Source organism: Trachemys scripta, chromosome 3 (genome assembly GCF_013100865.1).
Source record: "Trachemys scripta elegans isolate TJP31775 chromosome 3, CAS_Tse_1.0, whole genome shotgun sequence".
NCBI lineage: Eukaryota > Metazoa > Chordata > Testudines > Emydidae > Trachemys > Trachemys scripta.
Window position 1 is genome coordinate 85,636,744 of NC_048300.1, and position 14,605 is coordinate 85,651,348.

General features: G+C 39.4%; 1 protein-coding gene across 1 annotated transcript in view; it reads left to right on the forward strand.

Moving 5' to 3' along the window:
• The window catches only part of PRKN (parkin RBR E3 ubiquitin protein ligase), a 1,198,020-nt gene that overhangs the window by 455,062 nt on the left and 728,353 nt on the right, over positions 1 to 14,605 (forward strand). The window contains exon 4 of the mRNA XM_034765264.1: positions 13,254 to 13,372. Within this exon, the coding sequence (XP_034621155.1) occupies positions 13,254 to 13,372 (119 nt within the window). The remainder of the gene's footprint in view (positions 1 to 13,253; positions 13,373 to 14,605) is intronic.

Sequence of the window (14,605 nt, forward strand, 5' to 3'; positions counted from 1 at the left end):
CTGGGTTATTTTATTGATGTTACATATTACATATTTAGGTAACATTTCTGTACCTAAAAAGAACAGGAGTACTTGTGGCACCTTAGAGACTAACAAATTTATTAGAGCATAAGCTTTCGTGGACTACAGCCCACTTCTTCGGATGCATACCTAAATCATGAGGTTGATGGATTTCCACTCCATACGGCTAAATGCAGTGTCTTGCATAATGACATAATGCATCTGAAGAAGTGGGCTGTAGTCCACGAAAGCTTATGCTCTAATAAATTTGTTAGTCTCTAAGGTGCCACAAGTACTCCTGTTCTTTTTGCGGATACAGACTAACACAGCTGCTACTCTGAAACCTGATTTCTGTACCTGCATATGTGTGTGTGTGTGCATGCATATAATGCATTGATTAGAAAGAGATTAGTTTCCTATCTTATTCCAAGCACTAAGTTATTTCAAAACACTCTTCCATAGGTTAAAACAATGCATGTTCAAAATTGCCATTATTACTGGGTTACTGTGGCTTATTTAAAAGCACTACTTAAACTTTTCTTTTTCACTTTTAAAAAAGTAACATAGATTTTATTTTAAATTACTTAATTATTTTGTTCTAAACATGAATGTTTCCTTCCACCAGGAGTTGAGGTCTGACTGAATATTAAAAGAGGCATCAAAAAGAGCATTTGCTTATAATAAAGTTTGAGAGAAGTAAAACAAAGAAACAAAAAAACAAAACTAGACACTCTGTGTCCGCTCTCAAGTGCTGATAAGCCCATCAGATCTGAACAAATAAAAAAGTTGAAAAGCATTAACAGAAACACAGGAAATGAAAGAGCACTTCTTAAACAACATGCAATTTAGAATGTACAGTATGATCACTATGTAATTGACAAAAAGACAGTTAATATTTTTAAAATATTATCTTGGGTGAAATGTTTTTCAGAAAATGAGGATGTAAGTGCACAGCATAATCACTTTGCAAAGCTTAAGACAGCAGCTTAAAACTTCAAAACAGACAAGAGAATTCAATGAAAATATAAAAAGCTTTCTTTTCCAGCAAGGTTTTCCACTGAGAAGAATTCTGCATGTGCTTGTTTTCATTATTCACTACTGTATCTGCTAGTGATCTGCAATATTTTAGGATATTTGCAGAAGGAAACAGGAAATATTTGAAAACATTTTGAGAGGTTCGGGAGAAATTGAAGGTCATCTTGTTTGGTAAAGACCTGTGGGCAAACCCTGACTGTTCCTTAGGGTAAGTACACAAGACTTGAACACATCATTCCACAGGATAGGGCTTGGTGCAGGAGGATTCCACAGCATCGACCAGTGTTCTACTGGAGTTCCTTCTATAGCAGCACAAAGAAGGGGTGAACCTGAGGGCAGGATTGGGTATGACCAATGGACCTATGACTATGCAGACCCACTAGTCAAAATCTCAACCTCCCTTTCATAGGGAGAACACTAGACGAGCAGTGTTACTGTAGTATCAGCTCTGCGTCACTTATTTTTACTCACACATAAGTATACATCCAAATTCGCAAAGTAGCTGGGCAAAATGACTTACCAGTGAACTTTCAAGAATTAGGTTGATAGTTCTCTTTCTTTCACACACACACACACACACACACACACACACACACACACACACACACACACACACTATTAATGGAGTGAGGCTGCTATATTGCTTTTCAAGAATCTGGGGGGCTAAAAGGGGTCACGAAGGGAACCTCTAAGAATAGCCAAGCTCAGAGAGGAAGCTTACGCTGAGGCTTACGGTATTATTTTTTGAGTTACCAATAAAGCCAAAGGCTAGGGAGTAGGTGAGTTTGGACACTAACTCTGGGTCTGTCAAGGATGAAATAGAGATTCATATTAGTTCCAAAGTAAAGCTTGAAAGTTCAGATCCATCTGTTCAAAAACTGGCTCCATAAGTTATATGTGCATTCTTTGGGAGATCACCCAACCTGCACTTGTGTGAATTAACATATATTTGTATGTGTAAAATGGGTAAATGCAAGTTTCCATTTCCACGCATGGATGCTCATTCTGTGCGTTCAAATGCAGGTTAGTTTTGAAAAGATGGCTCTGAAAATTATGTATTGTGCAATGTTACTTTAAGAAGCAGATGCCATTTGTCTTTCATATGGAAGACCCCTGAGGGAGCAGATAAGTACATTTATTGTGGGATGCAGCATTGACCTTCTGGACACATTAGAACTTGGAGAGCTAGAACCTGGGACCATAGAGGTGTTGTGCTACTGACCCTGTGAGGCTGGGCTATGCAGGAGGTACCACCCACCAAGATCTGAGTGGTGATCCCTCACAGCCCATGGATTGGCTGGTACCTGCTTGTGATATGCCCTAGAATTCTGGTTTGTGACTATAGTTTGTCCTTGAATTTGGTATTAGATTGATGTCTATAACCTGACCCTGCCAGCTCCTGACACCTGACTCTTGGTTTGCTTTCTGGCCTGTCTTAGACTCTGATCTCCCGGTCACCTGACCCTGCCTGCCTTCTGATGCCTGAGTCTTAGTCTGTCCACTGTCCCGTTTTGGACTCTGACCTCCTGGTATCTGACCACTAGGTCTGACAGCCCACATCTCAGTCATGACAGTATGTGCTCTGCGGTGCAGGCTTCAGGGCACCTGGGTGCCTCTTGCTGAAGTTCCAAGTTTTGCTAGTTGGGTCCTATGTATCATTTGCAGAGTTGTCAAGTCATGTTATTTTCATGAGCAGTCTGATTTTTTTCTTTTTCTTTTTAAGTGACTCAAAGTTCCATAATGAATTTTTGGCTTTCCAAACAATTGCTACCATCTTTTATTGTTCTCCATGGGACTGAATCACACTGCCCTGAGTGGAGATGGCCACCACTGGGCTACGTGGCTTGGAAACTAGACAGGAAACTGTGAGGGAATAGGGTGATGTGGAGTGCAATATGGGGACTGCCAGGGAGGACGTAGAATTTGCACCATCCATTCTTTGCCTTGAGTTTTGTATTGAATTAACCCCCATCTCAAAGCAAAACTCATTTTACTTCAGAGTATGCTATTTGCATGATTTTGACTATCTCTGAAATGGCCCTAGGTGTCTGTGAACCTTAGAAACTTCCCATGAAGTTGTTCTGAAAGTGGGTGTAATGAAACTTGAAGCCAGATTACTTTTATGTGGATTTCAGATTGTTGCAAGAATTTCACACAGCTGAGTCCCCCACATACAAAGCAGGTTCAAGTGGAAATGGATTCGTAATATCATCTATGAGAGAAAGTTCAAATAAAAATAGTAGGTCAGTTCCTAAAGACCTTACTTAGATTTTACTCAATAAATCATATGGACTTAAGTGGTAGTTTGACCAAGAAGGGACTTCAGGATCTGGCTGCTAGCCATTATGACTAATATTTCCTGAATAACCAGACATGCACATCAGAATAATTGACCTGTATTATATGTGAAGCACGAACGGTATGGTTAATGCTGAACAGGACAGGAAAAAAATATGATTCTCTTAATCTCCTTACGAAGATACTCATCTTACAGTTTAAATAGAAAGACAATACAAAACACAATGGAATATACAGGGGAGGATTCTGTTTAGAACATCTTTCTCTATGCATTTGTAAATCAGATAGTAAAGGGAGAGGCCAGTGACAGTATTTTTGCTGATGGATAGCATATGAGGAAGTCAGCTTTGAAGAGGAATTAGAAAAAAGAGGTGGTGTTTCACTGGGATGAAGAGAGAGTTCCAGGCAAAGAACATAAATAAGCAGCCTCTTGCATTCATGTCTGCATTAATATTTTTGGCTGGTGAAAGCTCTATAATTAAATGAACTCAATCAAGACATCACCAAACATTTTTACCGAGCCTGTACATTACAAATTTGTTCTTGCAGTACATGGCTTTGCTTGCTCCTACCTGAAAGTGACCTTCCCTGTACAGCAGGGAAAATACATTTTCATCTTTCCCTGTATTTTTTTGTTTTAAATTTGTACACCTTGAGTGTATGTGTTTCCCCCCCCCATTCTGGATAAAATTCCTCACTGGCAAGACCAAAGCACAGCAGCTACACAGAGTTCCATCTGGCAAGATTGTGCAGTATGCCATTCAATTTTAGAAATGAAATAAAGCCAGCACTGAACAGTCAGGGAAACTGAAGAGCAAAGGGGAAAAAAACAGATAACTTGTCACTTTTTATTATTTTTATTAAGCAAAACAACAGGAGTTTCCAAAACCATTTTTATGAAAGTAAATGTTACATTTCCACAAATCTACTGAGTTTAGTCCAGCTTTTATCAAAGGACTAGCACATTGGTTTAAAACCTGCTTTTATCAAAGGTCTGGCTGCTAAAGAAGGGTATTATATGAATTATAAGAAAGTTTCTAAGAAAATACTTGTGCTTTTGATTTAGGTATATATTAAAACCCTTCTGCCCATCACCCCTACAGTAAGCCAAGAATTATAGGATCGGGGCCTTAGGTTGTAACTACCTACTTGTGAGGGTTAAACCAGTAGTGGATGCACAGGGGATGCACAAAGTCAGCACATTTTGTTTATGCAAATATGTTTAAAATTTACTGTCACAGGATGGGATGGCCCTTTAAGAGAGTTGATTTTAGCCCCACCTGTGACTAATCAGCTGCCTTGGAGATGGTGAGTTTAAAAGACCAACAAGCATCTCAATTGTTTGTCAAAGCTCTAGAAAGGTTCCTGTAGAAGACCTGGGGTTAGGGAAAGAATATGGAAAGGGGCTTGGTATACCTGTCTAGATTAAAAAGCTGACTGGATACCCAGCTGTGTAGGCAGTGGCAGAAGCCTTGTCTGGGCTGTTGGTAGGTGGAAAAACCTGGTTTACCTGTCTATATGGATGTTGAAGTGTATTTGTGTTTGAACAATGAAAACATACATCAGAAAAGGGAGTGAAATATTGACAGTGTGATGGGAGCTTCATTGACATGGCTGGTGAATTGGCCCCCCTTCGTTGGTGTGTGAATTGCCCCCCTCCTTGAGAGTGGGGAAAATGAGGTAGGGGAAAGGTCTGATGCTGGGTTTGGGTAGACCCTGTTATACTCAGATTGTATAAAAGTTATCAGAAGTAATAGAGAGGTAAATGTAATGAATGGTCTGGCTGTAAAAGTGAAAAAGAGCATCCGTATCTGAGACCACTTGTTAATTTCAAATGGGGGAAATTCCACGTCCAACTGGTATTAAAAGGATTCTGGCCAATATTCAACTTTTGGACACATTTTCTGGATACTTCTCTGAAGCCAAATAGCAAAGGAGTGTAACCCTATCCCTATAATACTTGCAATGTGGCTAGTTCAGCCATTTCTTACCGTTTCTTCATGGCCAGTTCTGAGCTTTGACCAGAAAAAATCTGGCATGGAGAATATCATTAGAAAGGAACAGAATGAGATTGATTACTTCCAAAGCCACTTGGAAATATTTTAATGGTGACCATTGCAAATAGCTTAAAACTGTCACCCATGTAACTCAAGGTACTAACAGTCATCTTTCAATATATGGGAACAAATGCTTACTGACGTCAATGAAAAGCCTACCATTGATTTCAGAGGGCTGTGGAGTAAAGTCCATGACTTTCAGTAAGGGCATGAGGTAATTGTGAAGTTATATGGAGATATTTAAACTTGCACTATTATTAGTATTCTTTCCAAGGCAGTTACTTATATTTACTAGATCGCTACTGTGACGGAAACAGGAACATACAGAAGGGAGCCCACTTGTTAGTGAGTTCAGATGCATGTAGCTCGGAGGCTTCTGTGCCACCTCATATCCCCTCTTGCTTCAGTTCCATTCTTTTCTCCTCACACCTACGCATCTAATATAATCACGAAGGACTACATCAAGCTTTTCAAGGCAATTGAAAGCTTCATTGAAATGGCCAAATTTTTGTCTTCATCAGTACCATGACACCATGTTGCATACATAAGTTTCACTGTGGTTCTAATTACAAATCGTGTCTCATTTGTATAAGGAGATATTTAAGATTGTACCTCCCTCTCTGTGCATTGCAGTGGGCTTTTGTAGTCTGTACTGGGGAACAGTTATGTTTATTAATGTAATAATTCTTGACCTATCATCCATTGCTGATGATATAGGGAAGATAAACTTTCAAATTGGATTGTTAACCCCAGTGATGACTGATTTTTAACTATTTCCTCTAAATGAGGAAATCAGAACAGTTTTTGATGACATTATAAGTATGAAAATAGAGTTGTGATGACTTTAGGAGATCTTCTATTGCCTTATAATTAATAATCTTTCTTTCATGCTGTATTCTCTAATGCGTAAAAGAATATGAAGAAAATAAAACAGTTGAAACTATCTTTTTATCGTCTATAAGTTGGAACTGCAGCAGGCCCACATTCAAGGGCAAGGCTTATCCCATGTCCAAAGTTAAGTCTTTAAACCACCAGCATTAGTGGGGTGGCATGTGCCTGTCTCTGCTGGGAACACTGGAAACCCATAATATCCCCAACAGCTCTTGAGACACTTAATTGGTTTCTCTATGATTTACCTCTGTTTTTGCTAAAATTCTTGTTCATAGTTTGAATTTAAAAAATGCTTAAAGCTAGATTTATTCTCTGCTCTATGCTCCAGGGACCATTTTAGCCTTGCTACCTCTTAGCACCTTAGTTTGGATGGACTTAGTTATCCTTGCTAAAAATCCTGCTTCTTTTGCCTCTTGCGTTGCTTTACGGTTCCTAGATATGTATTCTGGGCCTTACAGATGCCTATATATGGTTAGACATATATGCTCAGTCACTAGATGCGTCTCACGTTTCTGACAGCAGAACCGTACCAGTGTTGTTGTTTAAGCTTGTGTCAGTACCATAATGTATTTTGTGATTTTTTTAGCAGTTCTACAAAGAATAGAAGCAGTGCATGTTTTTTCCTACTTGTGTGACTGGCTGACCAAGAACAGCACACTTGAAGAAATCCCACCATTTCTCCACTTTACTACTGAAGGGCTTTAGTCACTAGCTTGCTCCTCAGAGTGAATTGGAGTACAAAGATGCCCTATTGGACATGCTTCACTTCAAAGCCTTCCTAACTCATAGTAGGATCTAAAATATTGTGGAACTAGCCAAGAGGATGTTTTGATTGGCCTGGTGACCACCAGAAAATTTATGGTGGCCTGGTCATGCCCTTAGCAAGTCCCAACCAGAGGTGACATCATCAATGATCAAAAGCCATATAGAGAGTTTTGTACTGTATTTGGCTGATAGGCAACTTCTGCGATGCTCCAACTTGGTAATGGTCCAAAACCAATATGCAGTTAGAAGAGCATTTCCATATTCCTCTGAGCCAAAATGGCACAATCATGGATGCATTCTGCCTAGGGTGGGGAAGCACTTGCAGAGGGACTTCATTATCAAGATATTTGGTGTCTCCAGAAGTTATCCTGCTACATAAATATTCTGGGGACTGAGGTGGCCTGGTTGAAAGTGGACTTTGAGAGCCCTCATATCTCATAAAGTGGTCCTGATTTAAAAGAAGAATCAGGCCACCAGTTTTACATAAACAAAGGATATAAAAAGAACAGGAGTACTTGTGGCACCTTAGAGACTAACAAATTTATTAGAGCATAAGCTTTCGTGGACTACAGCCCACTTCTTCGGATGTACTCCTGTTCTTTTTGCGGATACAGACTAACACAGTTGCTACTCTGAAAAGGATATAAAAGATCTTGATTCTTAATCCTGCAGTGGCTAGACTAGGCAATGTCTCGCAAGACGTTCCTAGATGCCTTTTGCCTGGCAGGAAAGGGAAATTTTATCAGAGCAGGCTATGGGGTTATAGAGTTGACAAGTGGTGACCAGATCAGAGGATGATAGATCTTTCTTCTGTGGGGAACATCCCATATTGTCTGCCACTCCACTGAACACCAGGACCCTTGTGTTCTGTTTAAGACACCTGATAAAGATTTCACTGGTGATGGACACCTTCATTCACTTTAAGGCAGTAGGAAGGATAGAATTTCATGATAGCTACTCCCCCATTCACTATGTTAGCAAAGGCCCTGAATAAGCCCAGTAGAGATACATTTCATGAACTTTATGGCCCCCCATTGGCTAAGGCAAACATGGTTTCCAGTCCTGATGGAATTGATGGTGATCTTACCACATCAGATCATAAGGAAACAAGGGATCTCTTTACATCTACTCAGGGTTCCTTTTCCCTGTCAGCGTGGCTTCTGAAAGGGTAGTCATCCTAGCAGCATTGAAGCAGGTTGTGAGATGAACATACCAACACGTGGGAAAGGATTCATTTGGCTGCATTTCAATGTTTCATGAATGAGTTTCATGAATGAAAGTAGACTAGTTTTTCTGCATCCCATAGTCATTTTCTGGGGCCTTGTTAAGAAGTCACTTGTGTTTAGGGAAATTCATGTGGTTCTGAGTAACATGATGAAAGCTCTTTTTGAACCACTGAGAGATCACATTTCTAAGGTTATTTTCCTGATAGCAGTGAGTTCAGCTTGTAGAATGTATGAGCATCAAGCACTGGTGGCTAATAAAAGTTGCACTGTTCTTCTTTAAGGATAAGGTAATGTGGTACTGTGGTCTCATAGTAAATATCTTTCAAAAGTCATGATGGAATTTCACCTATTGTAGGGCAGACTCATATCATCTTCTTAATTGGTGATAGCCAAAAAGACATAGCAGTGGCACTCCTGCCAGTCACATATATGGAGCATAGACCAAGAACTTCTGTAACTGCACATTCTCTGAAAACAAGAATTGCAAACACAAGTACAACTAGTTTTCTCTTTTAAAAAATTGCAATTCTATAAAACCACAAAATAAACTAGTGGTTAACTTTATTTTTTTATTTTTGTGTGTTATGCACATCTTCAGTATCAGAACTAACACTTAAAATGGGACTTCAGTTTTTTAATTGGTAATTGCTGTATCTGCACAGTCTAGCTGAGTGCCAGTGTTATAAAATATTAATGGAAAACTTCATAAAAACCTATAGAGCATGATTGAACGAGGGAAGACGAGGTTGTAAACTTGATGCTGTAGCAATTTTAGTGATTGCTGGCTCAGTGCCATAATTACAATTTTGTATTAATAATGCCACTTCAGAGCTGGTGTTGTGCATAAATCAGATTCCTTTCTTGTTTCCCCCCTTTCTCCCCTTTAAAAGGGGAACCATTGGAATATATTCTGAGTCAAAGATGTTTGCTAAGATTCATGCTAGCACTTCCTAGAATAGATATGGTTAATGCTAAACTGTTGTAGTTTGATGTACAGTATGCTCACTTTAGGCATGTGTACCTTTTTAATTCTGGCTCCTCTTGCCCCCATTCCTGGTGATGTTGCTCACTACACAATCCTAATATGTTGACTACAAGAATGTGGGATTGGAATCAATCCAGTTGCCTAAAATAGTTGTTGGGTTGCTGAAAGTCTCCATTTAACTCCCTACCTAAGATCAGAGCATCCCCCCGTAATGCTCTCAGTCTCCAGCAGCCTTGCTATAGGAAAGACAATCCAAATGTTATTCCGCATCTCTGCACGGGTCTTTTGAGTAACTGCTCCAGCTAGATCTATTCTAAATATGTTTCTTCTGTGTTAACCCCCCCCCCAAATTAAGTTAATAAATGAGAAAATTGATCGTACTGATGGAAGTAAAAGTCAGGTTGAGACATTGTACTCTGCAAGGTTTAACCTATACAGTAAATCTGCAATAATCCTCAAACCAGGTCTCCAAGATTCCCCTCTGTTCTTATTGTGACAGTAAGTCATGCTTATTTATGGTGAGTTACACTAGAAATATTTTGCAGTTTACTATCAATAATATATCTTTCTAACTGGGAGGTGCCTAGCATACAGAGCAGATGGAAGATATGATCCCTGCCCCATGTAGTTTATAAGGTAAATTGAACATGATATAACAAGCAGGACACAAGACAGTTGGGAGTGCGGGAATGGAGTCGGGAGTAGAATCAATAAACTACATGTTTACTTTCCTCCATGAGGGCTAGCGTACAGCATTATGTGTGGTGTTTGATGACTTAGTTAATTTCACATGAGACCTATTTATGCTATGACTCTTGAGGATGGATTTGAATAAGGAGAGCGGGTAATGACCTTGTGGATCCACTCAGAATGAGCATTCTAAGCAGCAGGGCTGATGTGGAAGAAGGTGTGACGTCATTTATAGGAAAAGCAAATTAACTGGATATCAAAGTGGCATTGTTAGCAGAGCCAAAAGGTGGGAAATGGAGATGCAAAAATAGATCTGGGGCTCAATCTCCCTCTACGTTGAAGTTATATTTTGTGCATCTGAAAGTGGGGAGCCAAAGGAAGCCAACTCTAATGACCATGATTATCTTGATGACCTCCTGCAGCAGCAAACTACGGTTGTGACTATTTGATACATGAAATATTTGTGCTGCATTTTTGTTTTGTTGACTATCTTGCTGTTCCCATGTTAAGGAGATGCAAAAAGGAAAGACTGACCAGTTTGCAGACCGCCTTTAATCTTTTTCAATAAAGAGTGTTTTATTTCTTTGGATCTTAGCTCAAATTCAGCCCAGGTTAGTAGTGCCTGCAAGTCATTTAGTCACCCTAGGCAAACAAGTTGGGGGTCTCAGTGTGATTACTAGTGGATAGATATCCAGATTTTCAAAACTCTGTCACATTTGGCACTAATTGAGGCCCTCAGCAGAGATAACAAGTATTGAATTGGCAAGCGGATTGACTTCCCTCTTATTCTTAAAGGTACCACCTGCAACTCAGAGCACATTGATAGAGCACTGTGGAGAGATATGCACTGTTGCTGCTTGTGTTGTACCTGCTGAAAGGATAAGGAGAGGACTTCATTTAATTTACAGAACTATATCCAGCAACTTTCACAAGGTCTAAATTCAGTTGAAAATCCTGTTATCTGTTGTGTCCTTCTGCGGTCATTTATTTTCCCTCAGAGAAGCATAATAAAAATTCTTAGGGGGTAATATAAGTGAAGAGGATATTAAGGACATTACTGTTGCCCTCTGGAAGAGCATTTTGTGTTCCTGCAGGTTTGGACACTGATCAGAGATGGGGTTTTTTTAATATTATTAAGTGCTCACTGGAAAATGCCTTCTTTCAATAATGTAAGTGTTCTCTGGAGTCATTTCTTTTTCTTTTGGAAGATTTTACTTTTTTTCCTGTACAGCCCTGTGAGTAATTAAGGTTTGGGAGCTAGTTGCATCAGGGCGTTTAGGCAATTCCTGAATGTGAATAATATGGAATTGGTTTCAAATAACATATAACAGTACACATTCTCTTTATTATTCTGAAGGGCATGCAAAAATGTAGTAAATATGGTTTACTTTACATTATTACACCTAATATTTTCTAAGGTAGCTCAGTGTGTGTTCCAAAGCTACTCAAATGTCATGTTACTAAAAGAAAAAATGGAGATGAGCATAGATACTTGTGAATTTTTTTGGCTAGCAAGCAAAGCAGATAATTCTCTCTTCTTCCTGCTGCCCCACCTTACTGGTACTAGTAAATAAGATTCAGTCCGTAAGTTGCGGGTAAATAAATAGCATGAAGATCATCAGACTGATTGCAAGAAGTTAATACTCAAGAATTTACCATTATCATATTATGAATTAATTCAATAGATGAATCACCCATGACTTATCATCTTTCAGTTTTCATGTAATTGTGTGACTCATGCTAAAAGATTTCCTCTTCACTAAGGTAATGGAAAAGTTCATGTTTGGTAACCTGACACTTTAAGCATGTTTTCAATGTGTTTTCAGTGTGTTATTGGTGAGTAAAATTAAAATCATAAGACCATACTGGGTCAGACCAAAGGTCCATCTAGCCCAGTATCCTGTCTTCCGACAGTGGCCAATGCCAGGCCGCAGAGGGAATGAACAGAACAGATAATCATCAAGTGATCTATCCCGTCGCCCATTCCGAGCTTCTGGCAAACAGAAACTAAGGACACCATCTCTGCCCATCCTGGCTAATAGTCATTGATGGACCTATCCTCCATGAATTTATCTAGTTCTTTTTTGAACCCTGTTATAGTCTTGGCCTTCACAACATCCTCTGGCAAACGGTTCCGTGGGTTGACAAACAAGCAATTAAAAACTGGGAAGTAAATGTTTCTGGAGATTTCAACCATTGGGCACAATCCTACAAAGCTTTAACATTTATACAAGATTACTTAACATATTACTAACTATTTAGGGGGGAGATTTTCAAAGGCCCGGGGGGAATCAGGCATTCAACTTCCACTGAAAGTCAATGGGATTTGTATATCTAACTTCCCTTTGTATCTTTGAAACTCTTCTCGTTAATCATCACCCCGCCCCCCGCAACATGTGAGGTAGGTAAGCAGTACCCAGCTCCTCTTTGCAGACAGAGAAACAAAAGGAGAACGGTTAAGCACTGCCTCAGAATCAGGAGTCAAATGCAGTAGTTCCTTATTCTCAGACTTGTGGCTAGGTTTAGAACATGCTGCCATTAATGCTGTTAAGCTATCCTTCCTAGGGGCTGGAGGTCACACACGCTGCTTAGCTGCAGGCAGCCAACTTAGAGGGCGTTTCAGGTAGCATAGGTGCCATCAATGGCAGCTTGGGTGCTATAGCTTTTAAAAATAGAAGACAGTGTCTTTGTGAACCCCTGGATCAGTAGCCTCAGACTCTGTTTTCCTCTCGCTGTCAGTGGTCTCCCTCTGACTGGTTACTTAGTTTCATCTTCTGGCCAAATCAAAAAGCCTTCCCCTTCCCCCACTGGGTTAAATAAGAGTCCAACAAGCAGGACTACAAATATCTTCACCCTGTTCCATTTTCTGGATCACAGTCCTCTTCCCAGGGCCTGTGAAACCACCTCTTCTTGCTTGCAGGGGTTCAAAAAGTCCATACCATTATGGGTGTTGGCCTTTAAGGGTAGGCACCAGGAATAACACTCTTGCTACTATCCCAAAGACCAGACAAGGGTGGCTTTAGGAGGGAGAGTGCAAATAACTTATAATTTTTAGTAGGCTAAAAATTACATTTAAAGAAGATATGGTCTAGTTCAACCACAGCTGTGGGACTTGAGGCAGAAATTAATATATGGAAGTCCTATGACGTGTTACGCAAGAGGACAGAGTAGATGATCACAAAGGACTCTTCTGGCCTTTTAAATCTATGATTCTGTTAAATTTGTTTTTCAGTTTGTTTGTTTTAAAACACTCCAGACTAGTTCTGATTTCAGTGCAAATTGTTTTCTTTGTTTTCTTTCCAACAGGTGCAGCTAGTTACAACAGTTTTTATGTTTTCTGCAAAAGTTTCTGCCAAACTGTGAAGCCTGGAAAACTGCGGGTCCGTTGCAGTACATGTAAAGAAGGGACACTGACTCTGACAAGGGTAAGCAAGAGATTTCAAGTTTTTAAAGAGGTAAAAATTATGTATTGAGAAATAATATAAACATATTAACTGCTGTTTATAGCTTCGAAGATGAAATCAAAGATTTGTAAACGTTTTATTTATCCTTCCACTTCCACTCATTTTTTTATTTTTCTTTTTTTTTGCTCAGTTCATTCATGGAAAACTTTTCAAACTTGCACTCTGATCTTGCAAAGACTTGAGCAGGTGCTTAATTTTATGCACTCTGGGAAGTCCAGTGGGCATATTACATCTGGGTTCCACAAGACTCTGAGCATTAGGTGCTGAGACCTGGATCCACAAGGGACTTTTAAGCACCTAGAATATCACTGGAACAACATTGTGATTCACAAACTCTGAGTTAGGCACCTAGATCCCTATACAATGAATGGGGAGAGATTCAGAAAATTCCAGAGTGGACCACTGTAATCATCTTGTATAACACAGGCTATAGAATTTCACCAAAATAATTCCTTGAGTGGATCTTTTAGAAAAACATGCAAACTTGATTTTAAAATTGCGAATGGTAGAGAATTCACCACGGCCCATGGTAAATTGTTCCAGTGGCTAATTACATTCACAGTTAAAAATGTGTGCCTTATTTCCAGACTGAATTTGTTTAGTTACAACTTCCAGCCATTGGATCGTGTTATACCTTTCTCTGCTAGACTGAAGAGGCCATTATTAAATATTTGTTCCCCATGTAGATTATTATAGACTATAATCCAGTCACCCCTTAACCTTCTCTTTGAGTTGTTTGAGTTTATCACTTTAAGGCATGTTTTCCAATCCTCTAATCATTCTTGTGGCTCTTCTGTGAACCCTCTCCAATATAGCAACATCCTTCTTTACCACTACCCCAATTTTTGTCATCTGCAATCTTGATCAGTGATGACTTTGTTTACTTCCAGGTCATTGATAAAAAAGTTAAATAGTATAGGGCCAAGTGCCAATCCTTGCAGTACTGGACTGAAAATACACACACTTGATGATTCCTTGTTTACAATCACATTTTGAAACCTATCAGTTTTTAATCCATGTAATGTGTGCCATATTAGTTTTATATCATTCTAGTTTTTTTAACCAAAATGTCATTCAGTACCAGGTCAAATGCCTGACAGAATTTTAAGTCTAAGAGATAGGCGCTTAAGGATGCACAAAAGCCAGCATGTTAGGTTGCTCCCTGCCTAAGTTAGCCAGTAGGAGATGCCAATG